Source organism: Thermobia domestica, chromosome 1 (assembly GCF_964235325.1).
Source record: "Thermobia domestica chromosome 1, izTheDome1.hap1.1, whole genome shotgun sequence".
NCBI classification, from domain to species: domain Eukaryota; kingdom Metazoa; phylum Arthropoda; class Insecta; order Zygentoma; family Lepismatidae; genus Thermobia; species Thermobia domestica.
This window is the reverse complement of record NC_137454.1, coordinates 278,940,248-278,967,237: the sequence shown is the minus strand read 5'-3', so window position 1 is coordinate 278,967,237 and position 26,990 is coordinate 278,940,248. Positions and strand designations below refer to the sequence as shown.

The 26,990-nt window shown below is 36.5% G+C and overlaps 1 protein-coding gene and 1 long non-coding RNA gene across 7 annotated transcripts in view; one reads left to right on the top strand and one right to left on the bottom strand.

The window, feature by feature from the left end:
- The window catches only part of LOC145661112 (extracellular matrix organizing protein FRAS1-like), a 3,375,101-nt gene that overhangs the window by 2,004,429 nt on the left and 1,343,682 nt on the right, over positions 1–26,990 (bottom strand). For all 6 annotated transcript variants that reach the window (XM_081726561.1, XM_081726566.1, XM_081726573.1 and 3 more), the window contains one exon: positions 6,597–6,772. In XM_081726561.1, coding sequence (XP_081582687.1) covers positions 6,597–6,772 — 176 coding nt within the window. The remainder of the gene's footprint in view (positions 1–6,596; positions 6,773–26,990) is intronic.
- LOC145661134 (uncharacterized) overlaps positions 1–26,990 on the top strand; it is a 535,905-nt gene that overhangs the window by 470,639 nt on the left and 38,276 nt on the right. The gene's annotated exons all lie outside the window — the stretch shown is intronic.

Genomic DNA, 26,990 nt, shown 5'->3' with positions numbered 1-26,990 from the left:
TGTAGGCTTTAGACCTGTAGCAACTGCAAACGATAAAGACGTAGTTGCAAGTACAACGGTTCATTTAATTATTGAGCCATTAAAACACAACAATTACCTTTTACACACGTGGTTTAAAAATTATATAAGAGATGCGTTGTTTACTTCTACACAAATTTCTAAGATGTCTGCTTAACTAACTGAATAATTCTATTTATTATATGCTGTCATGACGACGATCTCGAGATTAGATTATATAACAACATTCGAATATCTTTATATATTAACATTATAACCATATTATTTCTTTTTCTTTCTCTTCTTCTAATAACAGAATCAGCCTAGTACATATTTAAAATACATCATGGCCCAAACTTACAAGCAAATAATAATTTACAAGTGAAATAACAAGTAAAAATATACAACATACTGTTGTACAAGCGTCTCCTTAATATTCTTCACACAAACAGTTCCACTGTACAGATTCAGTCTTTATTAAAGCACAAAAGGCTTTCTGCTCTCTAGTCTCCATTTTTGCTACTTGCTCTTTCTAACGGCAGACAGAAGAAACAATGCATGTACATGCTTGCGTACAAAACTGTTTGAGTTGCTCTTTCATTTGATGTAATATTTATAATTGTAAGTTAATTGTAATAGATACTACAAAGTTTCAAAACCCTAATATTAATTTTGAAACACCCTGCATTACTTCAAATTGAGTCATCCTATATTCATGTCTTTTATATACATATCTTCAGGGCCGGTCCTAGTCAATTTGTCGCCTCATGCAATGGCATAATTTGCCGCCTTCCCCTTTCTCCAGAAAGAACAAATCTTAAAAGTCATGATTTTAAGTATGCTACTCCAGCATGAACAACAAAGGTGAGGGTAAGTGCAGTTGCACTCAGAAAGGCTTAAATACTCATAAAAATGCAATCCCATTGTATCCGTTTTTCTCTTTCAATATTAATCTATTATGTTAGTGCAAGATAAAGCAAACACACCTGCAGAGGAAAGATGGCAATCCTTTTTATAGACTTCACAATCGAGCTTCAATCTCAATGTATCAGTTTGCAATTCCAGTGCAACAAGCTTTTTTACCTTTATTTTTTTGTTTTTTCATCTACATCTTCTAACATTTAAAAAGAAAACTTGTTTCTATCTTCAATCAAGACTAGTTTCATATCAAAACTGTGATAACTTACTAAATGGAACAGAATAGAATTCTTGCATTTGACAACAACCAAGCAATTTGTGCTCGGATTTATTCGAACATTTGCTTTAGCATTGTCCATGTGGCCTTAAACTAATGCAACCTAAACATAATTTATGAATGTAGTATTCAAATAGAAGGTCAACTTAATAAATGTAACTACCATCATCATGAAGTCTGTTTCCAACAAGAAATATTTAATTTAAATAATATACTTATGACAGATTTTGCCGGACCATACAAGCTTGCCGCTTCACGCAAATGCACGTGTTGCATATATGGTAGAGCCGGCTCTGCATATCATATATATCTAGTCGACAAATTATTGATATATGGCATTTAGAAAAATACTATTAGGCAAATTAGTATTAGTTTTTACCTTTAGACAAGTTATTGGAATTTTATACTGTTCGTGACATTATTTTCGTACTTATTAAAGGCCTGCTTTCACGAAAAAACAAAATTTCATTTCTACTTTTATTTCTTAGTTGATATTGATGAAAACTGCTGAAACCCGAATTGTTAATAGGTATGGTATTTATGTAAATTTTAAAATATTTGTAGCGTATCAGTATTTAGCGTGTATGTTGCATTTTACAGTGATTACACCTACATAAAAATATTTCATACTTACATAGACGTACGATGCATTCCAAATGGCTATTTGAAAAAAAAACGAAATTTAGAAAAAAAACAAGAGGCGATGTACGTACATTTCTGAAAAAATACGAACCATTTTTTTCTATTTACAACACTACTGGCAACAGCTCTTTAAATTGGGTTTCTACGTCTGTGTCTATTTCACTCGATGTGTAATAGAGTTCACATTTCGATGGATTCACCTCTAGCCCAATTTTCTTAGACTTTGCAATTATATGTTTCATGTCCTCTATGACTACATTCGGCGATCCTCCTAGGGTTCCATCATCGAGATAAAAGGCGTTCAATTCAGAACAAAGCGCTTGGACTATCGGATGAATAGCTAAACTAAACAACATTGGACCTGCAGGATCTCCCTGTTGGCATCCTACTTGCGATGAGATAGTTCTTTCCCTATAAAATATTATTGACGGATAAGCATATCTTTGCCAAAAAAAAAAAAAAAAAAAAAAAGGATACAAATGTGGCATAAAAAATTTCAATTCATTAGCATTGAATCTCTTTCCACCGAATTAAAGGCATTTTTGTAATCAATTTTCAAGATAACTTTATATACAAATCAAATTTCTTCTTCTTCTAGCATAAAACAATCAGATGACTTAAAGAAACGTGTTTTAGAGAAGAAAAATCTCCTCTAGCTCTTTACCTGGTGGTATGGTTCCTAATATAGAGGTTGCATTACCTCTTTGTACTGCCATACTTATTCTCTGAATTAGGAAGGTGCTTGCTCTATCATCACCAGACAATTGAGTGATGCGTTTACCTACTTCCTTTATAAAACTGAGACCTTCTTTGCCCCAGGATCCACTGGATTCAATGGCAATGGGTACAAATTGGTACTTCTCTGTTAGGTTGCTGTATTTTCTTCTTTTTTCTGTTTCCTTTCGACTGGCTACATTGCCCGCTTGGAGTGAGGAGAAAGGAAGGTTGGAAGGAGCGAAAGTATCTGTGCATGTAAAATCCCAAATCAATGATTTGCCTCTCTTCCAAGGTATTAAGGTCATCCCATCTGGTCTTTTACCATCCGTTCTACTACATCCATTTGGCTCCCTTATTGAAGGTATACCTGCTGTCATTGACAGTTGAGTGTCGGGGACATCTACCTGTACTTTTTATGCAAGACAGTCCATGCAGTCCTTTTTTATCTACTGGATTCCTACATGCCTGACATTTATGAGGTTCACATATATTTGCTCCCAACCGTAACGCAACTGCTATTCGAAAACTCTCATTACTGAGATGAAGACCTAGAGAGAACGAAGGTAAAGCTTTAAGCCAAGCTCCTCCTTCTATGGATGATGCAGCAATTATTCTAGCCTTGTCTTCTAGGCTGTGTGAAGACCGTAGTAAAAAGGAGAAGTGTGATTTAAAAATAGGTTCTTCCCACGTGGATTGCTTTGCTCTGGTACTAAATTCAAGTAATTCAGATCCAACTAGAAGTGACCAAGTGGAAGAGCAATCTTTAACTTCAGAATCCATGTGGAAGCTTATATCCTGTTGGAGAAGTGATTCTATTAGACATCGGGAACCATAGAATGATGCCAAGAAGGCGGGAATAGCCAAATCTATGGCTCGTCGGATGCCTAATCCACCAAAACCAACTGGCAGAGAAGCCTGAAGCCATGTGTTATCCTCAAGGAAGCAATTTAGGATAGATTCTAAACCAGATTTTACGGTGTTATCAAAGCGTTCTAATAAATCTTCTTCCTTCCATGAAGGTGAACTTCTCAGAAAATATAGTAATCTTGGAGTAGTAAATGAAGTCCTTAATAAATAAAAGGCAGAATGTGCTGAGATTAATGACAGACGTGCGAAATACATCTCCAGTTTGGTTATCTTCTCAGTTAACAAGGTTTTTCTTGATTCTGTTTTGAGGCCAGTTCCTAGGAGATAAGCGTTTGAAGGAGACATTAATTGAATGCCCGGAGCTACCTCATTGTATGATGTGAGGAGTATGTGCATATGCTCTTTCGTTGTTCCAAGAAAGCTAACTTCACATTTCGAAAAATTGAGATGTAGACCAACTCTAATTCCCTGTGTATAGATCACTTTTAATGTATTTAATACGGTATCCGGATCTCCAGCTATGGTTCCATCATCTAAGTACCAAACATTCAAATCTGTGTGTATGTTATCGACTATGGACTGTAAAGTTATTGCGAATAATGCTGGACCTAAAGGATCTCCTTGCTGTACTCCTCTTTGTGACAAAATGATGTGTTTACCATAATATAAATTGCTGGACTGAGCATAACTTTGGTGTACATAGGGATAGATCGAAGGAAATTTTTCTTTTACGACTGATAACATTACGTCCCTGTCTATCTCATTAAAAGCATTCCTGAAATCAATTTTTAAGAAAGCTTTAGGTTTCTGGTGAGGGTAAGAATAATATATACGAGCCGCATGTGCTGCTGCCTCGGCTCCATATCGAATGCCTACTCCAAATTGGTGTGGAGAGAGAAATTGAACTAGAGGTTGTTTAATTCTTCCACAAATTATTTTAGACGAGAGTCTTCTCCACATGTTCCCTATTGCAATAGGTCTAATACCTCCACTTTTCTTTGTCAGAGCTATTAGCGATGCCCCAAAGAATATTGGTCTTAATTCTTTAGGCATATCCCCTGATATAATCTTAGATAGGAATTCACATGCTATCTTAATTAGGCGATCTTTGGAATCATGTGCATTATAAAGTATTAAATCTTTAAGAATTGAAGGGCGCATGCTATCTATACCTCCTGCAGAACCTGAAGGGAAGGATTTAAGCGCTTTTAAGAATTCGTTGGATGTGACTCTATCAATATTAATATTAAAATCTGCTGTGTCGGATGGCGTAAATCCAGAAGGATGTGCAGGATGTTTCTCTTTTAGGACTTTCAATGTGGTGGCATCTGTTGAGGCTAAAGTATCTTCAGAAGTAAGAAGTCGAACAGCTCCATGTACTTCTCCATCTGCAAGTTTATTCTCTATGTGCTTGATTAAGATGTCATTAGGTGATTTGTTAGCAGTTTTGTTGCGTTTGTATGTGTTCTTCTTCAAACTTGTTAGGTTTGTTATATGTTTTCAAGATTACTATGTTTGCGTTTTCATTTCTCTTTATGTATGTCCTTGTGGCATGTATAATAGCTTCATTACCTTTTTTAGTTCCAAACCCCAATTGGTGTGGTTGTAAGTATTGAGAGCATTGGTTGTAAACGAGCGCAACAGCTATCTTGGATGCTAGTCGTCGAAAAACACATCCAACTGCTATAGGTGTGATTCCGCCATCCTTTTTTCGTAAATCACACAAATTGGCTCCAAAAAGGTATTGCCACACGTCTTGATTTACGTTTCCATTTAAAATGGTGTTAACTAATTTCGTGATTTCGCCTAGTAAAACAGACGCTGATGCTCCTGTAGATTTAGAAATTAAGTCTTTCAGGTGTTAAGGGGATAAGCCATCGATTCCAGAAGCGGAGCCACTCTTAAAATTATGGATTGCTCTTGATACCATGTCTTCATTTACAAGGAGAGAAGATGTCAAGCACTCTGATTGCTCCGGCATTTCTAAAGCTCTAGAAGGAGACGGATGTTTGTTTTGTAGACTAGCAAAAGTTTCCTCACTCGAAGGAGCTAGAGAATCGTCAGATATCAGTAATCTTAAGGCACCTTTTGTATCAAAATCAGCGATTTTGGCTGTAATCGGTTTAGATAAGTCGGGTTTGATCTTCTTACTTGAAGTTGCAGGACATTCTACTACAGAAGAGTCTCTTAGATTTTGTTTAATTATGTTAGTGACTGAGGATGTTCGGTTTCTGGAGATTCGTAGATTATGAAAAGCAAATCTAAACTATTTCTTCCAAGAAGTTAAATCATTTTTGTTGGCACAGTCACTAATGATAGAAGAAAGTTTGTCTGCTACAGCACCTCGTATGCCTCTTGGAGTCCTTTTTATTACCCATATATTTGATTTTAATTTAGCCAACTCGTGCGTAAAGTCTTCCGTAATTGAGTTTTGGTCCTGTGTAGCGTGTTTTCTAGTCTTCTGTAGGTTGTATCCTTTCTTTGTAGGGAATGTTTTATCGCATTAAGAACAATAAATTTCATTTTCGGATAAGATGGATAAATCTTGTGAACAGTTTGCATTTATAGATTTATTTTCCATTCTCATTGTTTAGGATTTGCAAAAAATCATATTTTGGATTGTTAAATTCGAATTTAAACGACTAATAACTGACTTAAAAGTTTTCTGTTGAAATGCATATAATACGAAGTTGATCAAAATTACACGTTGCTTCCTGGATCTCCTGCAAAAAAAACATAGGTCAAGGCACCACACGATGAAAGCAAAGCACCACACCACAACGATTCTGAGTGATGAAAGAAAGACCACGCCACACACACCCCTCAGCGCCGGCCAGCGCCCGCAGACCACACTATGCTCCCCCAACCTGTTCAGAACATGCAGGCAGCCAAGATCAGACACCTCTAATCACCAACAAATCATAATTAAAATCCCAAAATTAATTAAATTTGCGGAGCTCCTCAAACACGTGACTACACCGTACAACAATTAATTTATATCCTTTGACCGTACAACATATAAACTTTATTCTTATGAGTAAAAATAAGATCAGGTAAGCTAAAATGCTTAAGATTCAATTACCCACCATAAGTAATGTAGCCCTTGTTTTATCTTGTTAGAAATGTAATACTCTGTTGCCCTTTTGTCACTTTGTAAGAAATGTAATACTGCACTTACCTCTATCGAAATGTTAAGTCTGGCTATGGGTGATTCATTCTTTCCATCTGTAACACGAAACAGCAATACATCTTCGGTTGGCTCAGTATTATAGTGTTGACTTTGAACGTAACTAATATCCTCTGCCAATAAAGACAAAATGCTAAAGGTGCTTATAAGCCTTCCTTGCTCTCCATCTACGAAAATTGAGAACAATTAATTCAAATTGACATTTCGATAAGAAACTATTTTCTTCAATTAGAAGTTCACTTGTGCCCAAAAAAGTAGGCATATACTCTAATTCATGAACACAATAATTATTGCTTCAGTCTTTGATTAAAGTTATATGATTAGTAAGTGGAACCATTACATGTGTGAAATAAATTTCAAAAATTTTACAAAATATAAGAAGAAACAAATTCTATTCACATGTAACACGTAACACTTCCCAAGTGAAAAACTCCGATTTTGATAAAATTTGGCAAGTAGATACTACACATAAAACAAACTAATACGTGGGTCGATCCATGTCAACTCACCTAGAGCAATGTGCTTCAATGTCTCAGATTCTCTTCAAAATTTTTTCATACATAAATACCAATGAAGTTATGCTAAATTATTTTTTTTCGATTTTTTGAATGAGAAATGGTCGGGGGAGAAATTTTTGAAAAAAGTGAATATGGCACAAATTTCACTTTCTGGCATTCAGCATCATAGATCTAAAATTATCATAGCTTCCTTATTTTTTCAAGTTGGGTTTATCTAGGTATCAAATTGAAAGCTTAATGTTTGCTCTTTCAGTAGATCCTAAGAAACTTTGCAAAAGGTTACACTGTCAAACATTAATGGGCATACAAAGCAAATTTTAGGTTTTCTTTTTTTCTTTCTTTCTTTCTTTTTTCCTTTTTTTTTTTTACAAATTGTGCCATTGCTCAAACGTTACAACTAAGAAAATTTTCAGAGTTTTGTATATTGAACTTAACATGTACATGGTATGGTTAAAAAAAATATTAAAAAGGAGTTTTTCATATTTTTGTAATTATTATTATTTTTTTTTGTATTTTACATGTTCGGAAATATACAGTTTTAATTTTAGTTTACAACTATGAAACTTTTGAAACATTTTTATAGAATCATTTTAGCACATACATGATATAGTTAAAATATAAAAAGGGTGCTTTGGTTTTTTTTGTAATTATATTTTTGTCCGTCAGAGTGCAATTCATGAATCACTCTAGGGCTTTGTACTGGCCAGAAAATGAAGAAATTTGTTGGGTACCTTTTAAAAATATCATCTGGGAAGTTCTTGTTACATCTCTTACAAGCTAATCAGCCCGAACTTACGCAAATGAAAGCAAAATTTTAAAAAGACGTCATATCTTCAGTGAAAACAGTGAGCTGTGAAATACAAGACACAACATTTTGTATGAAAATCTATGTAATTCTGAAAAGTATTACCGGTATGTATGTTTGTTGTGTTCATCTATGTACATTAGTCTATTATTTCTTTTTTTGTTGATAGGTTTTATAATAATCACTCAACCCTTACATTGCTAGGCCTATATATTTTTATTCACAAAACCACAAAATTATTACAAAAAGGCCTCCCTTTTTGTTATTTAATCATACCAAATAAATGCAAACTAATCCTATAAAAACTTACAAAAGTTTGATAGTTGTAAACTATGGTACAATTGGGAAAAATGAAAATCATAGTACAAAAATATAATATTATGGTAATACCAGAATTACACATTACATGACTTTTACCTTTAAGCATACCTAACATTTACTAAGATACTTATTTGAAAAAGTTTTAAAGTGTGAAAGTTGTCACTTCAGAGTAGGAATGGTCAAAATTTTCCGGAATTGGAAATTTCACTTTTCGGATTTCAGAAGAATTCTGAAATTTAGAAAAAATTCGGAATTCGGAAAAATGCGAATGAAATTTTTCGAAACGGAAATGAATTTTTTCGAATTCCAGATCTTACCGAAATCGGAATTTTTCCGAATTCCAAAATTTTTTCGACTTTTTCCGGAATTGGCCATCACTATTTCAGAGAAAAGGGATAATCTGTTAACAACATTAAAACGTATATTTCTGTACATGTAAAATACAAAATAATAATAATAATTACAAAAATACCAAAAGCACCCCTTTTATCTTCTAACCATATCATGTATGTGCTAAGGGGACTATATATATATATAACTTAAAAGTTTAATAGTTGTAATTACAAGCAATGACGCAATTTGTAACAAACATAGAACTGTATATTTCAATACATGTAAAATACAAATTAATAATAATAATAATAATAATAATAATAATAATAATAATAATAATAATAATAATAATAATAATAATAATAACGAAAATACGAAAACCACCCTTTTTATTTTTTAATCATACCCTGTACGTGTTAAGATGAATGTACAAAAAAGTATCAAAATTTTCATAGTTGTAACTTTTGAGCAATGGCACAATTTGTAATAAAAACTAAAATTTGCTTTGTAAGCCCATTAATGTTTGACAGTGTATTCTTTTGCAAGGTTTCTACTGAAAGAGCAATTATTAAGCTTTCATTTGGCACCTGCATAAGCCTAATAACTTGAAAAGTAAGCAAGTTACAAGTTTAGTTCCATGGTGCTGTGTTGGAAAATGAAATTGGTGCCAAATTCACATTTTTCAAAAACTACTCCCCAACTCATTTCTCATCCAAAAAATAAAAAAAATTGATTTAGCATAATTTCATTGGTATTTATGTATGAAAAAACATTGAAGAGAATCTGAGATATTGAAGCACTGTCATGTTTTAAAATTAAGTGATTTGACATGGAATGACCCACGTGCTTTCTATTTTCTGCGAAAAAACTGTTTTAATGGCAAAAGCCACCACTCAAAATTTTGAAAATTGACTTCCGAAAGGCAAGAAGAATTGGACCGAAGTGAATGAAATTGTTAACATATATTCTAGACGTAAAATGAGTGAATACGTGCTTCAAGTTTCCCTGGGAAAATGGTTGGAAAGGGGCACGGACCCTCTAAGCCTTTAATCACAAAATAACAGAAGTGCTACTAACAGTATGTCAGAAGTGCCTAAAGGACATGAAGAATTTTAACGAAACTTTGTGTAGGGACAATACGCAAAATATAAGCGAGCACTTGCTTTTAGTTTGTGCGGAAAAGCAGTGTTGGAGCCAAGGTCCTCTCCGAGAAAAGTAAATTTTACCGTAGTAGTGCAGAAAGGAGTGGACCGAACCGAATGAAATTATGTGTGGATATTGTATATGTAAGATAAGGCAATTCGCGTTTCCCAGTCAACAGTAAACAGAAAATTAATAGACGCGTGTCTTGCTTATGCGGAAAAATATTGTAAGGGTTAAAGGCGACTCAGGAAATACTACAAAATACGCTATACTGTTTGTGCTGTTGATGTGCCAAATTTGAAGCAAATCGGTTGGGTTCACTCGTGAAACACGTATTGCCTTATTTTACGCGTACAATCAATATCTATGCACAATAGCATTTGCTTCGGTCAACTCCTTCCTTCGCGTCTACGGTAATATTTCCTTCTTTTGGAGGGGCCTTGATCCCAACAGTTTTCCCGCACACAGAAAAAACACGTGTTTGCTTATTTTTTGTGCACTGTCTCTAAACATAGTTTCACTACAATGCTCCATGTCATTTAGGCACTCCTGACGTATACTTATTAGCATTTTTAATATTACGTAATCAAAGTTTTTGGAAGCGTGCGTGCCACACGCAACTGTTTTTTTTTTTTTTTTTTCAGGAAAATACGAAAGGTATATTCCCTCATTTTATGTCTAAAATATCTGTTTACAATTTCGTTCACTTCAATCCACTTCCTCTTGCCTTTCGGGAGTCAACTTTCAAAATCTTTTCGTGCGGGCTTTTGCCTCCTAATACCGTTTTCCACAGAAAATAAACAAACATGCATGTGTAGTATCTGTCTGCCAAATTTTATCTAAATCGGAGTGTTAGAATTGGGAAGTGTTATATGTCAGTAAGCCCGGGCAATTATGCTTTTAAGGATTTGTAGCATCAGGCGATACAGAAACTGAAAAGCTACCGTAATTTTCAGTGATAAAACTCTAACAAAGAAACCAGAAGCGGATCCTATGATAAAAATAATCTGTTTTTATACTATTTAATTAAAATTTTACGAATTTTATCCTATAAGAAACTTGTTTCTTCCTTTCTCCCTAAAGTGGTGAAGAATACCTGAATGAAGTTAAGGTGTCGTTAAGAGAGGTTTCTGTTAATCTTAAATACAGTTGGTGTTGGTATTCAAGAAACTAATTGGAAGGAAGAAGACACAAATGGTGAAAGTATGGGAAATCCTAAGGTGAGGTAACCAGTGGGGAAAAAAAGGAGGAAGAGAGGGAAGCAGCAGTTTTGTTCCTAAATCTATCCAAGCTACGCACGTATGTGGTCTAGAAATAAAGGATTGGAGATAAAAGACCCTTTGTATTGGAGAGAACAGAGTATTATCTAACTCTTACATAAATCTGAGCTTTCTACGATTAATACAATACAAGATATTGACACTTGAAATTGACAGATTGCTTAGGATGAATGTTGTGCCCGTAGGAAGTCAAAAGAGAGTAGAATAGCCTTTCTATGTATTTGTCACATAACTTAGTTGCATGTATTTAGAAACAGTGTAAATGTAGAGAATAGAATAATATTTAAATGACAGAGAATAATAGTTAAGTGGTGGTGGGAGGCTGAGGAGATGTAGAGAGTTTTTTGACGGTCTGTAAAAGAAAAGGAAATTCAGGCAGATGGTAGGTATCTTGGGTGGTCCAATGCAAGTGGTTGGGGTGAAGTGTGAAGATTTTTCTTGAGTAAAGGAACTCCCTTTAATTGGCTTGTGACTTGTTACGCAGTTGTTAATGACCCTGCCACCTGAGGTTACAGGAAGAGCAACCCTTTTTACCTGAGTTTGAATGGAATAAAGAAGAAATGAAATCTTTACGTAAGGTGAGTCTTTCTTTGTTGGTTTTGGAAGAAGGCTTGAAAGACGATTTCTTTAAGATATTTCTGCATAAATTAGTTTAATTTTTAAAAACTAGATAAATGAATTAATTATTTATGAATATTAATGAACTGGTAATGAAAGGGTTAGAAAGAATATTTTTTCGTGCTTTTCGTATATTTAGAGGTATATTGGGATAAATATAGTAGAGAGTAGTACATATTGTATAAATGTATGAGATAATGTGGGAGGAAACGGACGCAACTCTAAGAAAGTATTTTATGTATTGATATGGTATTTTTACTAGCTGATAGGGGATTTTAGCATAGAATATCATCTTTTGGATGCTGTAAGGGTATATAGGTGTATGAAAGGCACATGAATGACAAATTAGATGTATATAAGTATATATGAATATATGAATAGTTTGTGAATGGGTGTATGTATGTAAATTGGTTCTGATATTTGGACAGGAATATATTTATCATATTGTAGACATATTATCTTTTGTTTCCTAGTAAATGCTTAAGCATGTGTTGTTGGGTTGCATAACGTCTTTGATACAAGGACAGTATGGATAGCTTGTATCTCTTGGTTTGTATTGTATTAATATTGGTTTGTATTTTGGGTTATATATTGTGACTTTTTAGCATGTAACATTATTTAACGTAATGTAGGGTTGTATATCTTGTTTTGGTAATATGTTAGGTGAATGCAAACATCTGAAGTGTTTGTATTGCATTAATACTGGTTTGTATTGTAGGCTTATATATTGTGACTCCTTATGTATATAACTGTTTTAACATTACCTTGAATATAATGTTACGATATATTGTGATTTTTACCTATGCAGATGCTTGTTAGGCATGTCCTAGTGTTATTTTAAGCACAAATGATTTCACTGTAGTATAAGCTATTTACTTATTGATATCTTTTAACTAAAGTATTCTAATGAAAATATTGGTACGTTTACTTACTTCTAAGATGCTTCACCTTTTAGAAGACATTATGGCGTCAACATGGTTTTCAACTTAGGGTGATTTATTGTCGGAACATAAAATGTTATAAATACGTATAAATAGCCTTATATGAAGCATACGTATTCTTCCTTTATCTTATATAGAATACACATACTTCGTAATATATCAATATTTGTTTGGATATAAGTATAGGAATAAAACATATTATTGTAAATTGTAACGCTTTATTGTATTTATATAGTCTACAATATTCTATTTCCGATATTGGCATATTAATATATATATATATATTTACATCAGCTAATGCTTCTGGCAACAAATACTATTCGAAGCTTTCTTGCACCCACTGGAAAACGTGAAGTATATTAATATTTATTTGCATATATTGTTATTGTAGACTGTTCCCATAATGCCCACCGACTTCGATTTTACAAAATTTGAGAAATAAATTTCACTTTTTATTTAGTGGTCAATTTGAAGGCATTTTGTTATACTACCATTAAGAAACCCATATACATCATATTACGAATCAATCATTATGGAACAATCTCATGTGTGACACGCAGCAGTGCTACCAATCTTTGAAAGTTTCATTTACAACTTTTTTCTTTTTTCTTTTTTAACTGATTTTGTGAGTAATTGTGCATTCAAAAAAAATGAAATGAAATATTTGAGTTTTACGTCCCACGGTTATGCCGGTTAGGCTAAAGGAGACGGTGATGATGAGTAATGAATGAAATGGTGGAATGAAGAAAGTGGGAGGAAACGGGAGAACCCCGAGAAAACCCACGCACACGGTGTTTGTCCACCACAAAGTTCACTTGGCGGGGGCTGGGATCGAACCCGGGACCCCTAGCACCAGAGGTGAACGCTCTACCACTGAGCCACCGCGGCCCCAATTGTGCATTCAGTATAAAGGTACAACAAGATATTCTCTTTCTCTCTCTCTCTCCCTGTGTGTGTGTGTGTGTGTGTGTGTTTGTTTCTAGTTTCCGGCGTAAGCGTGTGGATACTACTAGGTATACTTTCGTGTGTACAAATGCTAGTGTGTGTGTGTGTGGCGCGGGTATATGCACTATTAATTGGGATCGCGTAGTGGAACTTATCAATATTAGTACGTACATACAAACGGCTGTTACTTCACACGATAACTTTGGACGAATGCGAATTTTTAAATTCTGCTTTTTGCAATAAATAAGTACAGTGATTCCTCTCGAGGGAGTTCCCCTAAATGGTAGCCCCTACCATGTCCAATTAAATCACAAATTGCCGCAATCGTTTGTACATTGTATGTACAGAAATGTACAGGCCAAATTTTCGTTTGTACACTATTAGGGGCGCCGCCAGAACGAAAACAAATTGGGGCTGTTTAACTGGTAGCCACCCCCACCAACATGTTCTATTCAATCACTAATTATCGCAATCGTTTGTACTTCGTTTGTACAGAAATGTGCAGGCGAAATTTTCGTTTGTACACAATTAGGGGCGCCGCCAGAACAGAAAAAAATGGGGGCTGTCTAAGTGGTAGCCCCCCCACCATGTCCAATTGAATCACAAATTACCGCAATTGTTTGTACTTCGTTTGTACAGAAATGTGCAGGCGAAATGTATGTTCGCACGCAATTAGGGGCGCCGCCAGAACGAAAAAAATTGGGGGCTGTCTAAGTGGTAGCCCCCGACCATGTCCTATTCAATCACAAATTGTCGCAATCGTTTGTACTTCTTTTGTACAGAAATGTGCACCCGAAATTTTCGTTTGAACATAATTAAGGGCGCCGCCAGAACAGAAAAAAATGGGGGCTGTCTAAGTTGTAGACCCCCCCAACCATGTCCAATTCAATCACAAGTTGTCGCATTCGTTTGTGCATCGTTTGTACAGAAATGTGCAGGCGAAATGTTTGTTTGAACAAACTTAGGGGCGCCGCCAGAACGAAAACAAAGTGGGGAGCTGTCTGAGTGGTAGCTCCCCCCACGATGTCCAATTGAATCACAAAGTATCGCAATCGTTTGTACATTGTTTGTACAGAAATGTGGAGGCCAAATTTTCGTTTGTACACTATTAAGGGCGACGCCAGAACGAAAACAAATTGGGGGCTGTCTAGCTGGTAGCCCCCCCCACCATGTCCAATTGAATCACAAATTGTCGCAATTGTTTGTACTTCATTTGTACAGAAATGTGCAGGCGAAATGTATGTTCGCACGCAATTAGGGGCGCCGCCAGAACGAAAAAAAATGGGGGCTGTCTAAGTGGTAGCCCCCCCCCACCATGTCCTATTCAATCACAAATTGTCGCAATCGTTTGTACTTCGTTTGTACAGAAATGTGCACGCGAAATTTTCGTTTGTACATAATTAAGGGCGCCGCCAGAACAGAAAAAAATGGGGACTGTCTAAGTGGTAGCCCCCCCACCATGTCCAATTCAATCACAAGTTGTCGCATTCGTTTGTGCATCGTTTGTACAGAAATGTGCAGGCGAAATGTTTGTTTGAACAAACTTAGGGGCGCCGCCAGAACGAAAACAAAGTGGGGGGCTGTCTAACTGGTAGCCCCCCACCAACAAGTTCTATTCTATCACAAATTATCGCAATCGTTTCTACTTCGTGTGTACAGAAATGTGCAGGCAAAAGTTTCGTTTGTACACAATTAGGGGCGCCGCCAGAACAGAAAAAAGGGGGCTGTCTAAGTGGTACGCCCCCACCATGTCCAATTCAATCACAAATTATCGCAATCGTTTGTACAGAAACGGGCAGGCGAAATGTTTGTTTGTACACAATTAGGGACGCCGCCAGAACGAAAACAAAGTAGGGTGCTTTCTAAGTAATACCTCCCCACCATGTCCAATTGAATCACAAATTGTCGCAATCGTTTGTACTTCGTTTGTACAGAAACGAGCAGGCGAAATGTTTGTTTGTACACAATTAGGGGCGCCGCCAGAACGAAAACTAAGTGGGGCTGTCTAAGTGGTAGCCCCCGACCATGTCCAATTCAATCACAAATTGTCGCAATCGTTTGTACGTCGTTTTTACAGAAATGTTCAGGCAAAATTTTCGTTTGTACACAATTAGGGGCGCCGCCAGAACGAAAACAAACTGGGGGCTCTCTAAGTGGTAGCTTCCCACCAACATGTCCAATTGAATCACAAATTTTCGTAATCGTTTGTACAGAAATATGCATGCGTAATTTTAGTTTGTACACAATTAATGGCGCCGCCAGAACGAAAACAAAGTGGGGCTGTCTAAATGGTAGCCCCCACCATATCCAATTCAATCACAAATTATATCAATCGCTTGTACATCATTTGCACAGAAATGTGCAGATGAAATTTTCGTTTGTACTCTATTAGGGGCGCCGCCAGAACGAAAACAATGTGAGGGATTGTATAAATGGTAGAAGCATTAAAAAAATGTGTCACATTTATGGAGTATTTTTCTAACAGGACTTTGTTCACACTATTGTGTGGTTTGGTTTGTTCACACTATCGTGTGATTCACTATATTGATCTTATCCTAACGATGATGGAATTAAATGTTGTTTTTTTGTTTTTTTAAATTTATATTTATACTTACAATCATTATTGCTGAGTTAGTTTTTCACTCCTCGGCTCTTATTATTAAACTTATTCATTATTTCTTACGTGAACTGAATCCTTATGAGAAAAATGTATTTTTTTCTTTCTATCTTGCGCAGAAACCGTTATTCTCATCTCGTACAGGAAATTGATAAGTGGAAGATATAACAAATTCACAAAGTAGACTGTTAAAGGGAAAATTATAACACAGTATTTTGTTTTATTTGATCATCTTCATTAAACTCATTTTGCAGAAACTATAGAATGCATGGTGAAGTATTTTGGTGCATTCAGCATTCTGATTTACGAGTAGAGTTGCTAACTGGCCGGTATTTGCTGTAATTTTGATTAAGGCCGGTGACCGGTACAAACTTCTTATTAGACCCCTTATGACCGGTATTTTGGAATCTGCAATCCAGAATATAACATTGAACATCGAAATTTTTCAACAGTGCCTTTACAAACACAAATTTCCGTTGTATTATACATTATCGATATTTTTTTAACGTATGGCAGTTTTTTTATTTATTTAACATAACAAATTTGATAACACTTATATTTTATTGTAAAAGAATTTTATTCATTTATTGAGAGTAGAAAATGACTTTTTAAAGCAATTTCCTTTGTTTGAAGTGAAGTTTATGGAATAAATTTCATTTTATGAATCAACTATTGTTACATAAAGATTAATATCCAGTATTATTCATCTGTTTCGATAATTTTAAACAAGTGACAATTGCTGGTAAATACAATAACGATCAATACAGTCTTCAGTTTCTCATTTGTACAGAGAATTTTGAGGGTGTGCCGGTAATTTTGTTTTCCTGAGTTGGCAACCTATTTACGAGGTTTTGTTTCAACTCTGCTATGTAGTGGCTCGTACTGACACTCCGCATGCAAATAAGTATGTAAGGCTACCATACGCCCCGGTTTCTTAAAATTTGTCCCGGTGTGCAGAAATTTTCCTTCTTGTCCTGTTTTTTTTCTTTATTATTATTATTAATTACATATCAAAATTTCTGAAAAGATAATAAAATCGACTTATTCCTTTTGCTTTCAATTCCGACAATACTATAGGAACAATTTCATTCTAATCTTTATTATTATTGCAATCGCTGCTTTCCCGGATATAACATGCAATGTTTAAATCCTCCTAAGTATAACTCTTATCACTAAAAGTAAGAATGTATACCCCGAGGTGGCAACAAATTCTTGTGACGTTGCAGACCAGCCCCGAAAACACATTTTGTTTTCTGCTTCAGAAAAACAATTATGCAAATTGCTTTCTTTTAGTTCGCATTTTAGGTTAACAAAAATAAATCAGCCTATTGAAATTTTGAAACAACTTCATAAATCTGGATATTTTTCTTTAAGACATGTAGAGCATGTAAAGGTGGTATGCGTAATAATATTGAAAATATAATTTTTGCCTAAATATTGTATGTTCACTGATTGCGTTTATATTGTATAACAGCTTCTAGCTTCTATAATAATTTTTAGCACTGTTGATTAAGTATGGACAGTGGCGTATTTACGATTTTGTTTCGGGAGGGACTTTGCTAACTTCCGGGGGTGCTTTGCCTGAAAATATGAAAATTCTGCAAGATATTTCATATACTTTACTATAGTAAGTAAGATTTCGGTGGGGGGCTTGAGCCCGGAAGCCCTCCCCCTAAATACGCCACTGAGTATGGACTATATTAATACATTATTTTAAGTTGTATAACTAGTGCGATACTGTAGTAAAATTCGAAAGATAAAATTAATACAAAATGCAATATTTACTACTAATTTGTAAGATGTCCCGTTTTTTCTGTTTTCAAAAAGTATGGTAGCCTTAAAGTATGCTAAACCATACAAAATAAATTGTACTGTAAATAGTACCCCTCTGATAGTGCTCTCAAACGGGTCGGGTTACGGGTCGGGTTGTCGGGTCGGGTCAGTCGGGTTAGCTCGTGTCAGGTCACTCGGGTCGGGTCGTCACATTCTTCACTTATTTTCTATACGGAATACTATAAAGAGCTTTGTTGTGGAATTCAATTCGAAGTTGGTGAATGAATGATAAATGTGACTAATTGAAGGTGAAATAGTAATAAAATTTTAATTTTACCCTATATTAACTAATTGGTATTGTAATTGTAATTAATATTACTACTGACTTTTTTCCTTTCTGCGTTTCTATGTCAAGTTAAATGTCACATTAAGTGAAATTGAAAGGAAATATCTAGTTAACGTCCCACGTTATGCACCAACGCTAAGAGAGACAGTGATGATGAGAAATAATTGAAGTGGTTGAATGAAGAAAGTGGGAGGAAATGGGAGAACACCGAGAAAACCCATGCACATGGGGTTTGTCCACCAGAAAACTTACTTGGTACGAGCTGGAATCAATACCCATGGACCTTCGGGTCAAACATCTGCCTTTGGGCAGGACACATTATTATTATTATTATTATTATTATTATTATTATTATTATTATTATTATTATTATTATTATTATTATTATTATTATTATTATTATTATTATAACTTTAAGAGTGCCCAAGAAAGTTCCGCCGCCTTTTCACCAACACCTTCGAACATTGGTATGTAACCTAAGACGTACCTGGAATATCAAAAATCGTCTCCATCAGCCTCGACGACCTTCTGAAAACGTTCTGGAAGGCCATGGATTCCATCGCAGTCGAACTTGGTGGGACGTGAAGTGAAGAAGGTATCAAGTGCATATTGAACCTCTTCTAGCTGTTTGAATTGGCGTTCTCTAAGGTGATTGCCCAAGGAATGGAACAGGTGATAATCGGACGGTACAATGTCCGTGGAGTATGGCGGATCCAATAGTGTTTTCCATCCAAGGCGTAGAATGATGTACTGGGTCATTTTAGCCACGTGGGGATTAGCGTTGCCTTGTAACAAGAGGACCCCTTTGCGATTCAGAACTGCTGGATCCAGACAGTACACAGTGACAGTACACAGTTGCATTGATGATCTGACCAGCTGGTAGCAGTTCCCGATGGACGATGCCTCGAGCAGTCCACAAAATGCACAGGAGAACCTTATTCTGGCGTAGTGCTGGCTTGGGCTGTTTTTGAACCGGTTCATGGGATGCTAACCAACAATGACGGCGCCGTGGAGCTTCGTACAGGACCCACTTCCCATCACATGTCAACACCCTGTCCAGAATTTGCTCCTTCCTCAGACGAGACACCAAAGAAACACAGGTGTCTGCTCGCGTTGCTTTCTGGCTCCAAGTCAAATCATGTAGGACCTATCAACCCAACTTGCAGTGCTTCCCAAGTTGATGGTGGTGGTGCCGAATGGTTTCTCCACTTACACTGAAAGGTAGTACCAGTTCCTCACATGTCTGTCTTCGCCTCAATTGCTGCCTGAAGATCTTTATTTTGAACATCTGTTTGTCTTCCGGCACGTGGTGCGTCTTCGAGTGTTTCGTCACCGTCCTTAAACCGTCATACCACTGCACTCTCCGCGTAGTCACGACACCCTCACCAAAGGCCTGTCATATCTTCCGCCCCGCGGTGCAGCAATTTGAACTCGTACAGCAAACAAGCCCTTATAACGCTCTGTGAAGGCCCCATGTTCACTCAGTCCTTACGCACGTTCACGGTGTATCTGAACAGCCACAACCAAGTAGTATGTTGGATATACTTACTAGTGTTGCTCACGAGACCTGGTTTGGGGCATTCTCGTTTCGAAAATGTGTCGTGAAGGTAGTCTCGTCTGGAAAAGTGCATATGTTTCTATTGAAAGAGCTCTGTCTCATCTCGTACCCTTTCATGAAAATTCTGTCTCGTCTCGTCTCGTCCAACAACTGACCTTCACCTTATATCCATTCGCATTCAACTCACGGTGTGAGGGCCAATTGAACACAGACCTCCACAAAGAGACAGAACTTTCTTGGTCACCTTCAGAATATTATTATTATTATTATTATTATTATTATTATTATTATTATTATTATTATTGCGGTAGTGATTTGACTTTCTCCGCAATAAAATACTTGCTAATTTTATATAACGTTGCAAATATCTTCTAGATAATTTAATCAAGAAAAAATAAAAGCTAATTCCCTACAGAATGATATTTCAGTGCAATTAGTTCCTTATGATTCTATCAGACAGCAACGCTGTTTTTAAATAGAAAAATCGGAATGTTAACGTGATGAAATTGTTGTTTGTTACACAGCAAAAAATATTAAAAGAAGTTCTATATACATTCCTTACTAGAAAATAATGTTGTCTTCAGAACTTTTATTATTTTAGCCTTCAGAACTTGTCTTCAGAACTCAGTCAAATTTTATTTTGACTTTCGAACTTGATTGCCTAAATTTTAACCTTGGAAATTTGGATGTGGAGTAAAATAAAGAAGGTTAGCAGGGTAGAGAGGAAAACGAATTAGGAAATGCTGAAAAAATGCAAGAGACGAGAGCAATATTAGACGATATAAGGAAGCGAAAAATGGACGGATCACAAGTTTTGATCTTGCTAAGGGATTGCATTCTGAGGGATGTAGTAAAGGGGGTGATATCAGGAGAGCGAGAGTGTGTAAGAAGGTTGGAATTGATAGATTGTAATAAGGAGGGTGGTACTTTATGTTGGGTTGCGAGGCAGATATTAGCGGGAAATCGCAAAAATGGAAGCTTCTTACCTAGTTCACGGAAACTGGCCTGTTTATTAATGGGAGAACACTGAGGAGGAGGAGGAGGATAATTATACTACAAGTAAAAAAAGCCGAAACAATGGTTTATGCATAAGAATTGGTCAGCATTTTTTTTTTCTGGTGGCAGTTTTGTAAAGTTCTAGCTCTCTCAAACTGGTTAGATTGTAAGGTCAAGTCACTCGGATCGGTTGTCGGGTTAAGTCACCTCGGGTTGGTTCACTCGGGTCACTTTGGGTCGGGCCAATCGGGTCAGCTCGGGTCGGGTTGTCGGGTCGGGTCAGTCAATTTGGGTCACGGGTGGGGTCGGGTCGGTCTTCAACACATATAATTTCCACGAAAATTACAATATACCACGGTTTATACCTCATTGGACTTCCAATAAAACGTTTTCAATGATGTGTACACCATGTCACCATTTTTGTATGAGGGAATGTCTAGAGGGATTTTGTGGGAATTTGATGGAGTGTAGATTCCTGTGTGTGTGTGTGTGTGTGTGTGTGTGTGTGTGTGTGTGTGTGTGTGTGTGTGTGTATGTATGTATGTATGTATGTGTGTGATACCTTACAGGATACAAGATGTCGAGGAAGTGTGTAAATAAACCGGACAATTTCTGTTATGTATGTGGGGAGATGATATTTAAATCACAACGTCGATGTTTTACTCCACTTGTGAGGAAGTGTTATCAGTTATATTTTGGTTGCTGTGTAGGAGACCAGGATAAGAACTGGGTTCCTCACTACATTTGTTGTACTTGCGTGAAACGTCTGACTGGGTGGGCAAATGGTGGACGAAACATGAACTTCGCAGTACCGATGATCTGGAGGGAACCAAAAGATCATTCTTCAGACTGCTACTTTTGTATGACACAGATAAAAGAAATAAGCAGTAAATCTAACCACACAGTACAGTACCCTAATTTGCATCAGCAATTAGGCCAGTTCCACACAGTGCAGAATTACCTGTACCGGTACCTCCTTCTCATCTTACGGTAAATGAGGATTACGTACTTAAGGCAACTATTTCCAAATGAAAATGATGATCCTACTTATGTAGGAAGCATATCTACATTGGATTCCCATCTGATAACTCCGGGTGAACTAAATGACCTCATACGGGATTTAAAACTCTCCAATACACACACAGAACTTCTTGATTCTAAACTTAAGGCTGGAATCTGCTCCATCGTGACACTAAAGTGTGTATTTTTCGAAACCTTCATACAGAGTTTCAAAACTACTATTCTCAAGAAAATGATTTAGTGTATTGTAATAATGTCTGTGCTGTGATGGATAGACTTGGACATGCACATATAAGTACAGAGTGGAGATTGCTTATTGACTTTTTGAAAACTAGTTTTAAGGCTGTCCTTTTGCACAATAGCAACAAATTTCCTTCAGTGCCTTTGGCTTATGCAACTAATATGAAAGAAACCTATGAAAACATCGAAATAGTGTTAGAAAAAATTCAGTATGAGAAATACAAGTGGACCGTTTGCTGTGATTTACAAGCCATTTCTTTGTTAATGGGTTTGCAGCTTGGTTATACGAAATATTGTTGTTTCCTCTGCGAATGGGACAGCAGGAACAAAGCGGAACATTACATCAAGAAGGAATGGCCAACGCATGTATTAACTCCTGGACAGAAGAATGCTGTTTATTCCTCACTGGTGAGCCCTGATTAGATAATTCTACCTCCTCTTCACATAAAGTTGGGGCTCTTCAAAAACTTTGTTAGGACAATGGACAAAAGTAATGCAGGATCTTGTTACCTCAAGGAAAAAATTCCTCGGGTTAGTGACGCTAGGGATTTTTGTAGACCCCCAAATAAGATGTTTGATTCGTGACCAAAAATTTGAGGATCTCTTAACTCTGGTTGAGAAAGCAGCTTGGTGTCCATTTAAATGTTTAACAGAGAAATTTTTAGGAAACAAGAAAGCCCCAAATTACCGTGAAATTGTGAGTGATTTCCGGCAATCATTCAATGAAATGGGTTGCAACATGTCCCTTAAAGTTCACTTTCTAGACTCCCACCTGCATTTCTTTCCTGAAAAGGTTGGTGCTGTTAGTGATGAGTATGGGGAACATTTTCATCAGGACATTTCCTCCATGGAGAAGAGGTACCAGTGACAGTGTAGTTCAAAAATGCTAGCTGATTACTGTTGGACACTTAAAAGAGATGTTCCAGAAACCAAACACAGAAGAAAGTCGACAACTAAAACATATTAGTTGAGGTAAGTAAGTGCACATTTATTAAGAAGATACCACTCACTTCCTTTGTATTATTTATTAAGTAGATATAAAATGGTGACACGGTGTATACATCATTGAAAATATGTTTTATTTCAAATCCAATAAGATATAAACCGTGCTTATATTGTAATTTTCGTGGAAGTTATATGTGATTTTATCTGCACTAATGAATATTGTAAAATGAACATTACACATAGCATATTTTTTATATAAATATGTTTATTTCTCTAGATAGAATAATGCTATTCTTATGAAACTTAGAGGGCTTACTAAGTATAAATCAGGCTAATATACAATATAATTTGTGCGTTTATATACCTAAGGTACCCAAGCTACAAGTATGAAAATGGTTTAAAAAAAAGAAAAAAAGAAAAAGAACAGAAATTTGAGGGGAAATTTTCCGAAAACGCCTCTGTCACGGGAAAACTGAGGGTGATGGAGAAAAACTGATTGCAGATTCGAATTCTACGTGAAAAGTTCTATTAGAATCAGGCATTTTCTTCCGTGTGCCAGAGAAAAAGAATTTTTTTTCAACTAGTGCAATAGGAACCATTTTCAAACTCATCAACCGTTATTCAAACCGGTTAATGTTGATCGCAGATATTAAAAATACTCACATCCGTATATTATTTAATACAAACGAAAATTTTACCTGCACATTTCTGCACAAACGATGTATAAACGATCGCGACAATTTGTGGTTCAATCGAACATGGTGGGGCTAGCACTTAGACAACTCCCCTTTTTTTTCGTTCTGTCCACGCATCTTATAGCTTAGAAAAAAAAATTCGCCTGCGCATTACTGCTCAAACGATGTGCAAACAATTGAGATGATTTTCTTTTGAATCGGACGTAGGGGGTGCTACCAATTAGGTAGCCTATACTTTGTTATCGTTTTGGCGCGCCCGCAATTGTGTACAAACGAAAATTTCGCCTGCAAATTTCTGTACAAAACCGTAACAAACAAGTGCGACAATTTGTGGTTGAATTCGACATGGTGGGAGGCCTATCAATTAGAGAGCCCATAGTTTGTTATCGTTTTGGCGGGGCCACATTTATGTGCAAACGAAAATTTCAGCTGCATATTTATTATGTACAAAGGCGTACAAACAAGTGCGACAGTTTGTGGTTGAATTGAACATGGTGGGAGGGCTAACATTTAGACAACCCCCCACTTTGTTTTCGTTCTGGCGGCGCCCCTAATTGTGTACAAACGAAAATCTCGCCTGCACATTTCTTTATAACTATATTCAAACGATTGCGACAATTTGTGATTCAATTGCACATGGTGGGAGGGCTACAATTTAGACAGCCCCCCCCCCTTTGTTTTCGTTCTGAGGTCGCCCCTAATTATGCACAAACAAAAATTTTGCATGCACATTTCTGTACAAACGATGTACAAACGATTGCGACAATTTGTGATTGAATTGGACATGGTGGGGGGCTATCACTTAAACAGCCCCCCACTTTGTTTTCGTTCTGGCGGCGCCCTTAATTATGTACAAACAATAATTTAGCCTGCACATTTCTGTACAAACGATATAGAAACGATTGTGACAATTTGTGATTGAATTGGAAATGGGAGGGGCTACCATTGAGACAGCCCTCACATTTTTTTTCGTTCTGGCGGCGCCCCTAATAGTGTACAAAGGAAAATTTGGCCTGCACATTTCTGTACAAACAATGTACAAACGATTGCGATACTTTGTGATTCAATTGGACATCGTGGGGGGAGCTACCACTCAGACAGCTCCCCACTTTGTTTTCGTTCTGGCGGCGCCCCTAAGTTTGTTCAAACAAACATTTCGCCTGCACATTTCTGTACAAAAGAAGTACAAACGATTGCGACAATTTGTGATTGAATAGGACATGGTCGGGGGCTACCACTTAGACAGCCCCCAATTTTTTTCGTTCTGGCGGCGCCCCTAATTGCGTGCGAACATACATTTCGCCTGCACATTTCTGCACAAACGAAGTACAAACAATTGCGACAATTTGATTCAATTGGACATGGTAGGGGGCTACCACTTAGACAGCCCCCATTTTTTTCTGTTCTGGCGGCGCCCCTAATTGTGTAAAACAAAAATTTCGCCTGCACATTTCTGTACAAACGATGTACAAAACGATTGCGACAATTTGTGATTGAAGTGGACATGGTGGGGGGGGCTACCATTTGGACAGCCCCCACTTTGGTTTCGTTCTGACGGCGCCCCTAATTGTGTACAAACGAAAATTTCGCCTTCACATTTCTGTAGAAACGATGTACAAATGATTGCGACAATTTGTGCTTGAATAGGACTTCTTGGTGGGGGGCTACCATTTAGACAGCCCCCACTTTGTTTTCGTTCTGACGGCGCCCCTAATTGTGTACAAACGAAAATTTCGCCTTCACATTTCTGTAGAAACGATGTACAAATGATTGCGACAATTTGTGCTTGAATAGGACATGTTGTTGGGGGGCTACCATTTAGACAGCCCCCACTTTGTTTTCGTTCTGACGTCGCCCCTAATTGTGTACAAACGAAAATTTCGCCTGCACATTTGTGTACAAACGTTGAGACCATTTCCGATTGAGTCTGATAAGGGGAGTGGGGGATGTCTAAATGGACGTCTCCTTTTCACCTCTACTGTAATTAAATTCTTCCTCGAGAAAATCTGTAATCAACACTGTCAGTAGCTACGTCCTCGACTAATATACCTTAACAAGTACAGCTTTATTTTCGTATATTTTTCAACAGTTAACCAATTTAAAACTATCGCAAACAAGAATATGTAGTCAACTTCTTAAATACTTCGCTCCCCGAAACACGTTCAGCGCGTGCAACAAGCAAAAACAACATGTTTGGCGTCTCACAAATGGAAAAGGGGAAAAAAAGAGAAGGAAAAGCAGCACGGCAGTGCCTTATCGCAGTCAGAGCTGACAACATAGTTTCGGTCGTCACTAACGCGAATAGACCTACTAGCGGTGTACAAGAGTTATACAGTTACAATATACGTCGTGCCACAGTAGCGCTACAGGCGGAATGTGCACGAACTACAAATGAATATGTTCCCTTACAAGCAACAGTCACTGTTGCACCCTCTTTACATTCTACACATCCTTTTTTCTCCCACTTTTTGACCTTGACAAGCAGAAGTACCAGGCTTTCCGAGTTCACAACCATAAACTGTTTGTGTACAGAGTACGTTTTCAGTTCTTCGAATGACTGTGCGCGCGAAGAACAAGGGTGATGATCGGGCTACCGTATACGGAAGTCAGTAACACCCGGTTGCAATAATAAATGTAAAATACAAATATAGAGCCTTGACAATGCCGTGAGGATGAATATATATATATATATATATATATATATATATATATATATATATATATATATATATATATATATATATATATAAGATATTTACTATACTTTGAATATTTTTAATAACTTATTCCCAATATTTACATTATATATACGTAGAAGTACCAACTGATAGGTTTTGTGAAAAACTTATGGACATATTTGAGGATATTATGACTATGTTACGACATCATGGTACTTTTACACAGTTTCGTATTTACATATTTACTTATATATACAGAATCCAATCATTTAATACACTTAACACTTTGATAACCATATGGCAATGTTCTATAGTCAGTAATACTGTTATGATTTAATCGTCGTCTTTTATTTTGAATTTTCTGATGTGTTTTAGTTTCAGACTTGGATACGATGACAAACCCTGGTTTACGGACAACTCTCCCTTGATTGTGTACCTTTTTTGTCAACTTTATCCCGAACAAGTTGATAAAAATGTTCAAAGTTAATTTCTTGTCGTGTACGATGATTTAAAGTTCTTCCACTAATTTTAAATACATAATCTACTTTCCCCGTTTGAACTTCTTTCATTCTATAGGCATAAATTTTTGGCCCTAAGACTATAAATACATCAA